We start from the raw sequence: 15,471 nt of genomic DNA on the forward strand, positions 1-15,471 counted from the left end.
TCTGAGATGCGCATACAATTCCCATACATTAACAATGTCTCTACTGCATTAACTCTGATCAAAGTGCATGTTAAAATGATAACAAAACGTTTAAAAATTAAATAAATGGTGTAACCAAACTGATGATAAATAATATGAAACAGTCTGACGGAAAATAAATGCACATAAATGCAAGTGATTTAACAAACTACAAATACCAAATTTAGCTCAACTCAAAATACTAAAATGTACCAAAATAATATAACTTCACTTCACATTCACTTTGACAACTAACATTACAGTCTTTCACATATAACATATACTGACCTGTTAACAATAATTTTAACATTAGCATAAGATAAACAAACTCTTTCTATTGCATTCTTATACATCTGCATTTAACAGTAGTGCTTGACAATATGGCGTCGATAATGACATGTAAAACTAGCAGAGCTAAGCTCAAAACAGTATTTACTCATCACCATTCGATCACTACTGCCTGGCTAATACTCTGCACAAAATAGAGCACATGTTTTCTTATGCTACGTAATGCTAATATCAGTAACTTAAGCTTATAAACCACTGTGTAAAACTACGTTGCAAAACCGAAGTTCATAAAAAGAACTAACCACCCAGCATGCCGACACTGGTCGTTAACAATGCTAGTTTCAAAGCTAAACCCTTTCACCCTTAACACGCACCTCAAAATCCTCTCACAACACCACACAACGATTACTAAAACATTCAGATAATATGCTGATACAAGCAGTATGAGAATACAATATACAATACAAATATGAAAAGTAAGTTTTTCAGTACCTGTGAATCAACAGAGAGCACAATGTTAGCGTGTTGCTCACGGCAAAGCTCGTTTATTTCTGAGCTGCGCATGAGCAGGGCTAAGAGCTACGGTCTCCCTAATGGATCCACAGCAGCGTCATAGCGCCATCTACTGACGTGAAAGCGTAATAGCTTCAATAAGTCTGTGTAAGGATAAGTTACAATGGTTCAAATATTAAACACAAATTGGGGGGTGTCTGTTTAAACAAAACTAAACATATAGCCTTTTCAACCTACTACATTAGCTTAGCTTAAAGGCTAGGAACAGCTAGTCTGGCTCTGTCCAAAGGTAACAAAATCCAACTACCAATAGGGTTGGGTATTGTTTGGGTTGTTTCCAATTACCTGTGCTAAAACACTACTTTTAGAACGCCGCTTGATGCCTAAGCAGTGCATGAAGCGATACTTACAAAAACATTTAAAAAGACAAAACGACAGTCCGCGACATTAAATGGCTAAGACCATATGGTCAAATTGAAATAATGTATTTAAAACGTAATAATAACTTCACCAGTTAATTGCTGTTAAACAACAAAAAGAAGAAACACATGATGGCAGAAGGTTCCTTTACTTTGAACTCACCATTAGGTCCTGTCAATGTTAGGGGTGGGAATCACAGGGTACCTCCCAATATGATACATGGCTCACGGTACAGCATTCTCCATCCATCCATCTTTGTCCGCTTATCTGGTGTCAGGTCGCGGGGGCAGCAGCTCCAGCAGGGGACCCCAAACTTCCCTTTCCCGTGCCACATAAACCAGCTCCAACTGGGGGATCCCGAGGCGTGCCCAGGCCAGGGTGGAGATGTAATCCCTCCACCTAGTCTTGGGTCTTCTCCGAGGCCTCCTCCCAGCTGGACGTTCCTCCACCTAGTCCTGGGTCTTCCCCGAGGCCTCTTCCCAGCTGGACGTTCCTCCACCTAGTCCTGGGTCTTCCCCAAGGCCTCTTCCCAGCTGGATGTGCCTCCACCTAGTCCTGGGTCTTTCCCGAGGCTTCCTCCCAGCTGGACGTCCCTCCACCTGGTCCTGGGTATTCCCTGAGGCCTCCTCCCAGCTGGACATGCCTCCACCTAGTCTCCCCAAGCTGGACGTGCCTCCACCTAGTCTCCCCAAGGCCTCCTCCCAGCTGGACGTGCCACCACCTAGTCCTGGGTCTTCCCCGGGGCCTCCTCACAGCTGGACATGCCACCACCTAGTCCTGGGTCTTCCCCGAGGCCTCCTCCCAGCTGGACGTGCCACCACCTAGTCCTGGGTCTTCCCCAAGGCCTCCTCCCAGCTGGACGTGCCTGGAATACCTCCCTAGGGAGGCTCCCAGGGGGTATCCTTAACAGATTAAACCACCTAAACTGGCTCCCTTCGATGCAAAGGAGCAGTGGCTCTACTCCTAGTTCCTCACGGATGACTGAGCTTCTCACCCGATCTCTAAGTCAGCCACCCTCCTGAGGAAACCCATTTTGGCCACTTGTACCCTGGATCTTGTTCTTTCGGTCATGACCCGAAAAAGCATTCTGCCATAATCAATATATTGTTAGACAATCCTTTAATGATACATCACAATATCACGATATAACTATGAATACAAAATGCCTATGAAAAGATTAAGTGCAGGGTTCCTCTCTTTATTCACTGCAAGTCCAAACTTTTAGAAAACAGCACAATACACAAGTTATTCACTCTGTATAAATAAAAAACATTTCTTTATAAAAGGCACATACAAATGCAAAATGCTTAACCCTCTGAAACACAAGCCATTTCTGTTTTTTTGCTCTTTTTTCACTCTATCTGCAAGTTTTGCATCTCAAATTAACAAGCACAACCATGACCAGAAGTAAGAATAACTCCTACATGTCTTTTGAGCAGTATAACAAAGTTATAATGGCATAAACATAACAAAAAAGAAATGTATTTGATGTTATAATCCATTTCCCTAATATACATAAGGGATCACATGTATATACAATACAGGAAAATAAGAATTTTGGCTGTCAATTATTCCCACAAAGAATTAGTTACATTTTTACAAAGGTAACACCAGTGGTGGAATGTAACAACTTTCGTTACTAGTTTTGCATTGAGTACTTTTACTTTTAATACTTAAACTACATTTTCATGACGATACTAATATAATTTTAATGAAGTAACATTTTCACTGCAGGACTTTAACTTGTAACAGAGTATTATTGCATTAGTATTAGTACTTTTACTTAAGTAAAAGATCTGAATACTTCTTCTACCACTGTTCACCACTAGGTTGTACTGTGTTTTGGTGCTGGTCTCAGTCAGTTTGGATGAATTTTCATCACGTGGCTGTGCATACCAGTAAATTAACACGGCTGTGTATGCGTAGCTGAGAAGCTGTAAAATCTTATATAAGTCCTTGATAATGCAAATGGTTGATATTTTACAATTCTTTTGAAAATGGACTAGTTCTTTGTGAGGTTTTTATCCACTTGGTGTTTTTTTGGCTTAACTTTGGAGATTTTTTATCTAATGTTGGTGGAGTCTCTCGAGACACATTCAGGCGCGAACAATTCGTTGTCTTCAGTTTCTTTCTAGGGTAAGTAGTTTTTCTTTGGCAATCTTAAGCAAAACATGCTTTTTCTAACCCGCCGCTGGATTTTGTTGTTAGGAGGGTTAAGTGGAAAACCAAAGTAACAACGCTGGGAAGCAGGGGAATATATTTAGAGATCCTTATCTTGTTGATTAAAATATTGATATTTGGTGCTATCATATTGATACTTGTATCCCACAAAGGACAACAATATATTGCCTATTGATATTTTGTCCCACCCCTCGTGCACCCGTCCCCTCGGTGTTGTTTCTGTTTCAGTGTCCACGGTGTCTCCAAGTGCAGCTAGACTCCTCTGTGTCTTTAGCTGCAGACTGTTGTACGTCCCGGTGTTGGAATCTTTTCCAGTGAAATACAGTCACATGTTAGACTGTTTAGCTTTCAGCATTTTAACCCTGGTTAAAGGAAAAAACAAACAATATTTATCATTTTCTGTTTCACAGCATCAGAGATGCTTTTCAGTTTTACAGCCTGTTGTGACCGGTTGCCTTCTGGGAAAGTGTTTGTTCAGGGTGACCTCACACTGAATTGTAACTCCTAAACCGGGGTATGAACCGAACCTAGACTTTTGCTCCTCCTGACTTATGCAGGTGCCAGCAATAATGACAAAATATATGAAAGGGTCTGTCTTACATACAATATGAAGTTATCACTTGTGACGATAGCAATGTGCTTTCCTACACTGTGACAAAAGTGTGTAGATGAAGCATTAAATTGTTAGATTTGACTAATTTAGTGACTTGTAGTTAGCTATCTTGCTAATTCTACCATTCTTTGATGATACACCAGTTACAGAAAAGGAACAGAACAGTGGGCTATTAGCGGCAGATGTTCTTCCCTATACCAACAAAATTTTTACGAATATCTGTTTTTCAAACCAAAAAAGCCCTCTCATTTCCCCCCATTTTATCCCCTTTTTTTTTTTTTTTTTTTTTTTTATTTTTTCCCCTTTTTTTTTTTTTTTTTTTTTTAAAAAAATTTTTCCTTACTCGGCCGACTCTACTCGCCTTTTTTGGGTTTTCCATTATGAAAAAAAGTCCCTGGTACCTTCCAACAGGTACTTTATTTAGTATCACCTCCGTCGAGGTTAAAAGCAAGCTTAGGTTATACCAAAAGGTGACATGAAAACCTGCAGACCACTAATCATTGCTAGCAACAGACGTGGGTGTCCTGAACAAACCCGCCATTTTTAAATAGTTTAGCCAGCAGCGGTTTTTTTGCTGCCTCCAGCTTCTTTTGCCACAAAATGTGTCTTCTGGCAAACAGCCACATGCCAAGAATCAAAAACAACACACCTTCCACATTCTGTGTGTGTGTGTCACGTTACGTCACGGCTGTTTCCTGCGGCGTCGCTATGGCGACCAGCCACGCTCGCCTCACGCATGAGGCGGTAATAAATCTGCAATGGGAAATGGAGGACGAGGCACCGTGGCCGAGCCGAGCTGGTACTAGCAGTGGGTAAGCGCTATAAAAGTCTGTTTTCTTCCCATTGGCTTAACTTACCTACTTACTTACTTACTTACTTACTTACCTTACTAGGCTACCTACTTACTTACTTACTAGGCTACTTACTTACTTACTTACCTACATACTTACTAGGCTACTTACTTACTAGGCTACCTACTTACTTACCTACTTATTTACTTACTTACTAGGCTACTTACTTACTTACCTACTTACTTACTAGGCTACCTACTTACTTACTTACTTACTTACTCAGCTACTTACTTACTTAAAAAGAGAGAAGGAGGGGATAATTGCAACATGAAGGAAAGTTTCGGTACAACACCGGAGCCCATCCCACAGACGCATCCAAGCTCTTCGAGCTTTTTTCCCCCAGGTGCTCCGATTACAGCGAAAAATTGGTCATATTTACAGAATCTTTTCTATATATAACCCAATTATTTTGATACCCATTTTAGAACAAATCTGCCATCAGAATGTTTGAATATTAGCAAAGAAAGGAAAACTACACAAAGTATTCAGCAAGTAACTTGAATTTGACCTCTCATGGCCGTAGTATTGTAGGAGCAAATTAGGAAAGGAAGTGACAAAGTGCTATACTTGGTGTAAAGGGCTTTCACTCAGGGAGGAACACTTCGCCAGCGTAGTTGCGTGGATCCTCGGGGTCTCAATACGCTCCCCATGTGAACAGACAGCCGGACAACGCTCCGCGAGTAAACGCCAGACAATTAATGTGTGGTAACCATGGGGATTCTGTGCACTACTGTTTCATGGATGTACAACTAAATGAGATTAGCTGACTGTAGTATCATATATTCCTAATCACAGGTCCTGTTTATAAAAGTGGCAATCCTTGTCTTAATTGTAATATAATTACGGACGTTAGCTGATAAATCCAGTCTTGTGCCGATGTTTGCTGCTTCCTCTTTGGTGCTGGAGGGAGCACATGTATTGGTTGTTGACAATGTTCACATGATTTAACTTAACTACCAAGACTTAAAGCTTTTGATAATATCAAACCCTTTACACCAAACGATTGAGACAACGGGAGCGCGACAGTGGAATCGCTTGAAAAGTCGTTTGGTTTAAGGTCGGCATGACTCGTCTACAGTGTTAGAATCAAAGAGAGAGAGTGAAAGAATTAGAAACATTAAGACACATTACATGCCTGGCTTGCATCCACATAATTGATAAAGGTTATTCTGATTTATTTAGCACATAATGGGCCTTGAAGTGTTCACATATTGAGAGAAAGCTAAGCTCATGTTAAGCAACGGGCAAAATGACTTGTAAAAATACCCTTGCAGTGTTTTCTGGTTTCTGAGCTGCCAACACTGTCAGCCGGTGCTACTGATATTTTAGGCCCAAATGCATCTAGGGGATGAAGATGGACATTTATGTAGGGAGGTTAAGGGAGGTCCAGTCTCTATTTAGTCTCCATTACTTCCTGATCATGGACAGCTCGTTGGGCATTATCCCTTACATAATGCACCAACTGACTGGATTGCATTACACCGGAGTTTGTACCTTGTGCAATGTCATGTGAATAATGTGAATGTCTATTCAACAATTATTCTACAAGTATTTTATTTTCTTGATAATTCCTTTCCACCATAGCCACATTACATTACAGCTTAGTAGCAGGCTAAATTTATAGCTGTAGACATCATGCATTTGAATTCTGAACACTTGTCCATTAACACAATTTCCAGACTACAAATGTTGCACTTACTACCTTGTGTATTTACCCAAGGCTTTTCTTTTTATTCACCATGGTAACATGTCTTTACTTGAGCTGAACTTATGTTACCAGGAAAAAAAGACACACAAATACTGTAGAGTTTAGTTTGACTAATATTTTATTTGCTGATGAAGAAAATTAATATTGATTTAAAACCCCACACCTTAATATTTGTCTTTAGAAAGAGTACAGGAATGTAATGACTGTTAATATTTAATTATTGCTGCATAATTTAATGCATTCATTATTGCATTTTACTTTATTGAATCGTGTATATAAGCAGAGCGTAGGGAGAAAGAGTGGGCAGATGACATGCAACAGAAGTCCTCCATTCAAACCTCAATTCTCAAATGTTCAACATTGTCATTTTACACATAAGGATGTACACGCATGTGAAAAATATCAATTCGGCATACACTTTATATGTAGACAAAGACAACTTCTTGCTTTACATCACCGGTTACTGTTAGAAACCAGGTGTGTCTTTGTACAATCAAAAGACATATTAGGTGAATCATCCAACAGCTCTTTGGCAAGGCTCTGCTTTTCTATTGATTGAAAAGCAGCCTCCATTACACACTGGGTTACATAACAGCAACATTTATCAGTTGTGATGTTAAATCATTTTAAGCAGTTTCCTAATTAATGGTAATACAGGGATGAATGTCAACATCTGTACTCTGGTAGTCTGGATCGACAACGGATCATTTACCGGATGGTTCTGGGGCTGCCAGAACTTCCACCTGATTTCCTCTTCTCTTTCTTTGTGTTTATGTTAAACTACGGTCGCAGCGAGGAACAGCAACCGGAACCTCAGAGCAAGCAAGTTAACGTTACACACTGAAAGTGTCAAGTTTTGGAGAAATTTGGATGGTGCATCAAGGCAGGCCTGCTTGGTTCTTTCAGGGAACGATTGTAAAGATTTACAAAGAATATGTTTAGGGCATTTCCTCTCTAACTGGGAGGTTTTGGGACTGATTGGTGGGATTGCTGTGGACGAAGTACACACGGAGATACACTGGTAAGAGCCAATGAGGTTTAACCATGTATCAGCTAATTTAAATAGCTCACGTTACTGTATTGGCTCAACAGTTAACTTCATTTAATATTGTATGTGACGTTTTCTTTACCGGGGTGCAAATGTTCTACCAAAACAAGTTCCTTCCTGAGACTATTTAGCAGAGCCACCGTTGCTGCGTCTGGAGCTTAGCGCCACCCAAGATGATTGTGATTGGTTTAAAGAAATGCAAACAACCCAGAGAGTTTAATTCTCCTATCTAGGACACTTGTACTCAGGTTTCTCCCCTAAATACAATTTGTATCAAACTCACATGCCTCCACAGGGAAGTAATCAATTAATAAAAAAATCTCTGTTTTTGGATTCTTTGTTGACCATGGAGGCATGCAAGAAATTTTCTTCAAGAATTTAAGAATAATAGACTATTCATTCACTCATTGTACAAAAAAGCTAAATAAAAAAATAGATTAATTCACATCATACACTTTTTTAGCGTTTTGATTTCTCTGTTTCAGAACTTTTCAAATTCTGGTGAATCTTCAGCTTGTTTTTTAGGCATATTTAGCAACTTTTTCCATGGCAAATTTAACAATCCTGAACACTAAATCTACCCATGGCTGGCCCACCAACCCAGTAACAAAAGCCTCAATGGTTTTACCCAGAATATCTGCCTTCGTGCCATTAGGTTCTGACTTCTCCATTTCCTTTTGGATTTCCTGCGCCTTTTTCAACATTTCACTGGTGTAACGCGGCCCGTTTCGCTTCCTGTTGTTTTCAACCATTTTGTTGATCTTCTTCATTAGCTCAGACACTTGCTTTTCCTTTTCTTCACCCTTTACATTCTTACATTCATTATTTTCAAAAGAATGAACAGAATGCTCTCCATGAATGAACTTCTTAAGGAATTCAAATTTCTCCACATCTTTGTACGTAGGTACAAGTTCACCTCCATAGGTGAACAAGACCAACGTGTAATCTTCGAACCCATCATCAAAGATCTTCTGAATGATTTCCACTGCTTCTTTATCTTTCTCTGAAAAACGCTTCGCCCGCATCACCAACAGGAACACATGAGGACCGCCATCAAGCGCAGCACCTGCGATGATTTCTGCGATGTCTTTCTTCAGCTCTTCTTCTTTTTTCTCTGTGTTCAGCACACCCGGAGTATCGATAATAACCAGTTCTTGGTCACCACGCTGTACTGTCTCCATCTTGCACTCTGTTGTCTGTGAGGAAGCGCTGGGTCCATGTTTTTGATCTCTTCCCAGAAGGGTGTTCATGACTGAAGTCCTCCCATCTCCCGTCAATCCAACGAGCATAATCGTCAGTTTTGGCTCATTCAACTCTGTTGGAGAATTGAAACAGTCATTAATATTTAAAGACTTCTTTTGATTGTTTCAAACCACAAAACGTTCTGTCACAATCTAACAGACCTGAGAGGGCTTCTAATGCAGAAATATTTCAGCACTTGCAACACATTTTTTGTTCATATTACAGTTCATATAACAAAGCTTTTTTTTTAAGTCTGAATAATTTTTTTGCACTTTACGGATAAATATTAGTCTTACACTTTGGCTACATTGTACGCATATGCGGACCGTTTGCTATGTGCCGCGTAATGTATCAGTTAACTAGCTACACCTGCAGCGACACACCGTGTAGGATTGTGTGAGTCACAGCGAGACGGAAAGCTTTCACTTTGGGATTATTGTTCAGTTTTTGGAGCCGGCACAGCGCTGTGAAATCTACTGTTATCAAAAGGAGACGGAAACAAGAAATAAACACTCTTGAAATTGTTTCCTGTATATCGGTAGTTTAATTTAAAAGACAAACACTTTATGATCCATTTCTGTTCGAAAGGCCCTCACGTAAAATATATAAATAGAAGAACAGATCTCCGCGGAGCTTACGCACCACTACGCTGCTCTCTGTCCGGTGTCACCAGTTTCATTGATTATAGTGGTAGTTTATTATAGTGTTTGAACAACTGCTCCACATATGTTAAACGTGCAATGTAGCCAGCCGTAAGGTCCTAAAATATATCCTTTGTTAACACCTTATTTTGAAAACCGGACTTGGTAACACGTGTATTGTTCCGTTAACTTCAAAAATCCCCAAAAAACCTTGATCTGGGCCGTTTAAACTTCTGATCTCTGATTAACATTATAAGTACTAAGAGGAAATAATCTTTTGTTTTTTTCGTGATAACTTAATTATCTTGTAATCTCGAGATAACAAAGCTTGTTTTCTCGAGAAAACGAAATAATGAACTCATGATTTCTAGAAAGCGGGAAAAATAATTGCGAGCACAGCCGTTCTCAGCTTCCGTACTGAATCATCAAATAAATTCACTCAGGGATAATTAATGAAGCCATCAAAAACATGTGTTGTTAAAAAGTGAAAGCTGATCAATGGCAATGTTTAAATTAGGAATGATCATATACGTAATGATTTAGCAAAGTTATTTTTCATTGTCAATACACATTTGCCTGAAAAGCTTAATCACAGTAAACAAAAAACATATTTATATATATTTTTATATATTTTGTGACACAAATCTTTGAGCAAGAGTTGATATATATGTAAAGTAATTGAGTCAAATAAAAATGTCAACAAATATTTTAAAAATGTAATACAACACAATGCAACAATGGCAAATAAAATGCTGCAAAATGTGAATGTGTCATACAAGAAACAAAGTCTGTAAAGACTGTAAAACTACAGAAACATAAAGTTAATATAACAAAGTTAATACAACATAAAGTTAATACAGCATGAAGTGTTATGTAAATAAAGCATGGAGGCTATAATGTTTTGATTGAGATCTGGTTGATAACAGTAATAATAAGAGAATAAGTTGTTTCTTTGCTGGTTTATCAAACACTACACTGAGTAAGAGTTCTGTAAAAGAAATAAACTTACCAGGAAGAGTGCCCGACATCTTTGTCTTTTTACAGCAGTTGAGCTGATGTCTTGTTGCTGGTGATGTCTTGTTGTTGAATAGTTTGTCATTTTTTATATATTATAAAGTCTGTGTAATCCCCTCCCCTTAAACACATGTCATCTGTTAACTAGCCAGTTTGAGGAAAGAAGGCACAGAGAGCCAACCAATCACAGGTTAGAAACCAAAATGTAGCTGCAAGCAGCCAATCAGGGGCCAAGGAAAAGTGAATCAAACTAAGTACATTTTATGTTGGGTTTGACTTCTAGTTTACCACATATTTCAGTTGTATTTCGATTCAGTTGTTATGAGTGAAAAACATCTTCCAATGCTTCTGACACATCAGTGATGTTCCTTGTCATTCGATAAGACAGACTTATGAATGTACTTGTTAAATCGGCTACCTTCACAAAAAAACATGTCTGCGATAGGAGACAAAAACTCTCTGGGTTGTTTGCATTCCTTTAAACCAATCACAACGGTCTTGGGCGGCGCTAAGCTCCGGACGCAGCGACAGTGGCTCTGCTAAATAGTCTCAGGAAGGAACTTGTTTTGGTGGAACATTTTCACCCTGCAAAAGAAAACTGAAAACACATACAATATTAAATGAAGTTAACTGTTGACACAACACAGTAACGTGAGACATTTAAATTAGCTGATACATGGTTAAACCTCATTGGCTCTTACCATTGTATCTCTGTGTGTACTTCATCCACAGCAATCCCACCAACCAGTCCCAAAACCTCCCAGTTAGAGAGGAAATGCCCTAAACATATTCTTTGTGAATCTTTACAATCATTCCCCGAAAAACACAGGCAGAGGTCTGTACTAAGAAGCAAGATCAACATGTCCTGGATCTCTTTCAGTTATCCGGCTTTACCTAACCTAACAACCGCGGTCCCGCATAAGCTGTATCACAACGCTGGTTATCAACTAGTTCAGTCAACTCAGGTTTTTCCAATCTAGAGACGCGCGCGTTCACATAAAAGGGGCAGTGATCAAACATGGACAAAACAAGAGCTGCACATTTCACACAAGAGGAGCAGACCATTATCATACAAACTTATCAGCAATTTAAACACATAACACAGGCTAAAAGCCACACAGTCGCTGCTGCCAAAGCAAGGAGGGAAAGCTGTCAGAAAATAGCAGACGCTGTAAATGCGTAAGTTACATGACTGATTGATATAACTGTCACAGGAGAAAGATCTGACCATAATTACTCTTGTGTATTCTGTAACGTTTAACTTGGGTTGCTGTATTATTTTAGTTGCAACCTTGGCAGTGGCAAACGATCGTGGGAGCAAATAAAAATAAAATATAAAAACATAATTCAAACCGGTAAGTAGCAGTAGCAATACTTGCACATATTTTAAGGCCAACAAGTACAAGGCTGAATTGCCGGATCAGTTCCTTTTGTAGGATATTGGTATACAAAGGGCCTATAGAACAATGAAATTGCTTGCAGCCAACAGGAAGAAAAATGAGGCAACGACGACTGGAGGGGGCCCTCCTCCAAAGGGCTTCACTCCTGCTGAGGAGCTGGCCCTCTCCAGCAATCAGGGTCGCCCCCTGATGGAAGGAGTGGAAGGGGGCATTTCTTCTGACCCTGGTGGCAGCAGCTCACAGACACAGGCATATGTACAGGGTATGTGTCAAGTAATCTATTACCATGTTCATTCAACAATTCATTCTGAATATGGTAGGACTGAAATGTATTACTGTGCTCTGCAGTGACAGGAGATACAGTGGTGTTGCTGCCACCACCCACTGTAGTCCCACTGTGCCATACAGTAATAAGTAGTAACAGTACACTAATAGTCCTACACCAGTATGTTTGCCATATGTGGTTGCTGAATATTGATCAAATAGGCCATTTATTTCCTCAGGTGGAGGTCCTAGATGATCAGGACACGGTGTCTGCCTGCTCAGAGAGCGTTTTGGGGGTACATTTTTTTGTTTTTTTACCACTTGCAACACAGATGGTGAGAATGTGTGAATGTGTGGCTGTGATTGAAGTGTCTGTAATGACTTGGTGGTGGTCTGAACATGAGACACAAGTCCTTAAAGTGCTCATTTCAAATATGACTTAATTGATTAAATTGCTACGGTGTTAAACTCAGCAGGAAGAGGAACATCTTCCTCCCCCTGAGCCTAGGGCCTCCACTTCAAGGCCAAGACAAAGACACATGGTAAGCAATGGACCTTAAAACACAGTAGTCAAATGGACACCTTTAACTTCCTCCGAGTGTGCCTTGCAAAGGGACAATGTTCTTTTATTTGTTTCAGGTTGGAGCAGACAATGTGAAGGCCCTATATAAGCAAACTCTGGTGCTGGATATCGAATATAAGAAGCTTTTAATAAAGAAAACTAGGCTGGAGATAGAAAAGCTTGAGAAGGTAGGTAGTACATAACTGAATGTATAAATGACAAAACTTACAGTTACACTGACATTCTTTTTCTGTGTTCCTAGGAAAGCGACAATGCATGAGGATGGATTTTCTTTATTTGTTCTACGTTTGTCTTTTAACAATTTTTCTTGTGGCTTTTCCCAAAGGTTTTTGTTGTGACTTTGAGTTTTTAGTGGGGGTTTTTCTTTCAATGTCCTATTTATTGTGTTTTCAAACAGCTGTTTAAAAGTGAATAAAACATCCAACTTCAATGAAAGTAGTGAAATGATCATTTATTTCACTTGTGAAGAGCATTGTACGGTACAATACATGTTTTTCCTTTGAAATATTGTGGTTGGAAGAAACCCAAATTACTGATAAGGAAATTATTTGAAAATGGGTCAAATCGACCAAAGAACAACAGAAGGGGTGAAGGGGGAGACATCCCAGTGAATAGAGATAACATATCAACATGAAACCTCCCCGGTTGATAACTTATATTAGGTCAACTATTGTTTTCATTACTAGTTTCCTGTAAATGTATGTTTGAATGAGCAAATTATGAATTAAGTTGTAAAATATGATTACATTTGCATACATTTCCAGGATGGAAATCAGAACATTGGAATAAGACTGAATGACAATCCTTGTTTCATTTTGTCAACATATTAGAATCCAAAGTTCTTACACTGGGCACTTTGGATATCTCCTTTTTACCACTCCATTAATCAGAATATGGTGGCAACAGCCAGTAAAGAAAATCTGTATAGCTCAAATGCTATGGAACCAAAATAGCCCAACTGAATTGTAAAAAAAAAAGAAAATGTCTTAGTCTCCCCTTAAACAAAAAACTGCTCTGTAATTGCCTCTCTCACAGCCCTGCCAGTAGGGTAGTCAATGGTGATGGGGTCTACCACATCTGGGGGTTGTTGGCTGACAGGTGGGGTTCTCTCCTTTCATATTGTGGCCACATTGTGGAGCACGACACAGGCTGTCACAATTTGACAAGCCCGGTCCGGGACCACTCGAAGGCCACGCAGGCAGTTGAAGCGTGCTTTCAGAATGTCAAAGGTCATTTCGATCCTCACCCTTGTTCTGGTAAGGGCCACATTAAAAGCATTCTGTGGCCCTGTGTTTGGGTCAGGATAGGGGGTCATCAGAAAGGGCTGGCAGGCGTACCCTCGGTCCCTTACCAGCAAACCACTGAAGAGCCCTGAAGATGAAAAGTGATATTAGCATTATCAGTATTACAAAATGCAACAAATTACTTGCAATTTTCATACCTTGCTCCAATCTGTGACACAGTTCAGACTCCCTGAAGATCCGGGAGTCATGGACAGACCCAGGCCACTTTGCCTCAATGCTGGTAACCAGACATTGATGGTCACAAGTCATCTGCAAAAGCATCTTGTGTTAAAAGTCCATCCACATAACAGCATTAACGTGAGGGAAACATCATTGTAAATTAGAAGTACTCCTCCTTTACCAGTATGACCAAACATGTGTAGCCTGTCCTTTATGCTTTACCTGAACGTTGATGCTGTGGGATGATTTTCGATTAACAAAATCGCCTTCATTCACCCCCAGCGGTGCAGAAATGGGGATATGGGTGCAGTCGATGGCACCAATTACCCTCGGGAAACCTAATGAGTAGCCTATAGTTAATTTCATATGCAACGGTGAACATCATGGTGCCTACATTATTTATGGATGAAGTTTCAATTTAATTGAATATTTACCTGCTATTTCATAAAAGCCCTTTTTATTGTCTGCGTGGGCAAGTTCCCTGGGAACACTACAAACGCATGTAAGTGTGCTGTTAAAGCACGCACCACCTTGCGGATAGTGCGGATAGTGCGGCAGACGGTGTCCTTGCTGAGGTTCTCCACATCACCCTCACTGTACATGTATGTACCCGTTGCGAAATAGTGCAGCACTAAGCATACAGTCTGTGGGTCTGTGAACGCATGGCTTTGTTTTGTTGCATTTTCAACATACAGCTCAAGAAGCTGACAGAGATACGTAATTCCCTCCGTGGAGAATCTATATCTTTCATATAGATAGTCATCAGGGAATGACAACGGGTTTTGTCGATATCTAAATGTTCTGGCTCTTCTGAGCGCACCTCTCACTATCCGCACACCAAGCTCCACAGGATCTTCTAAGAATGGTGACACCATTGAGATCAAGAATGAATGAGTCAGTGGGCGGTGCTTTTAGATCTCTGATCTCCAACTTAACCTGCTCCCGACCAGGTTAGGCATTCAGCATGAGTTACCACGGCGATTGAACCTGATAACAAGTGATCCACCTTCGTGATACGGAAAATCCTGGGTTGAGCCTTAAGTTAGCTCGCTAATGCCAAATCCTGCTTCATAGTACAGGCCTCTGGCCTGTTGTTGCAAAATCCAAATTTTCTTCAGAACTTTTCATTGGTAGCTTGCTAGCTCAAAGGTTGTTGTTGTTTTCTGAAGCGATCGAAGTTTGAGAACGGCAACACACAGAGAGCAGACATCCAAATGCAGGATG

At 40.0% G+C, this 15,471-nt stretch overlaps 1 protein-coding gene and 1 pseudogene across 1 annotated transcript; both read right to left on the reverse strand.

The window, feature by feature from the left end:
- Positions 1-7,745: 7,745 nt before the first annotated feature.
- On the reverse strand, positions 7,746-10,644 carry LOC120574917 (GTPase IMAP family member 8-like). Its single transcript, XM_039825434.1, has 2 exons — positions 10,533-10,644; positions 7,746-8,955 (listed from the first exon to the last, which is right to left on the reverse strand). Exons 1-2 carry the CDS (start codon positions 10,549-10,551, stop codon positions 8,162-8,164), a joined length of 813 nt encoding a protein of 270 aa, XP_039681368.1. The 5' UTR covers positions 10,552-10,644; the 3' UTR covers positions 7,746-8,161.
- A 3,137-nt stretch (positions 10,645-13,781) lies between these two features.
- On the reverse strand, positions 13,782-15,122 carry LOC120575313 (annotated as a pseudogene).
- Between the last annotated feature and the right edge of the window lie 349 nt (positions 15,123-15,471).

The sequence above is a fragment of the Perca fluviatilis genome, chromosome 15 (genome assembly GCF_010015445.1).
Source record: "Perca fluviatilis chromosome 15, GENO_Pfluv_1.0, whole genome shotgun sequence".
In the NCBI taxonomy this organism is placed as follows: Eukaryota; Metazoa; Chordata; class Actinopteri; order Perciformes; family Percidae; genus Perca; species Perca fluviatilis.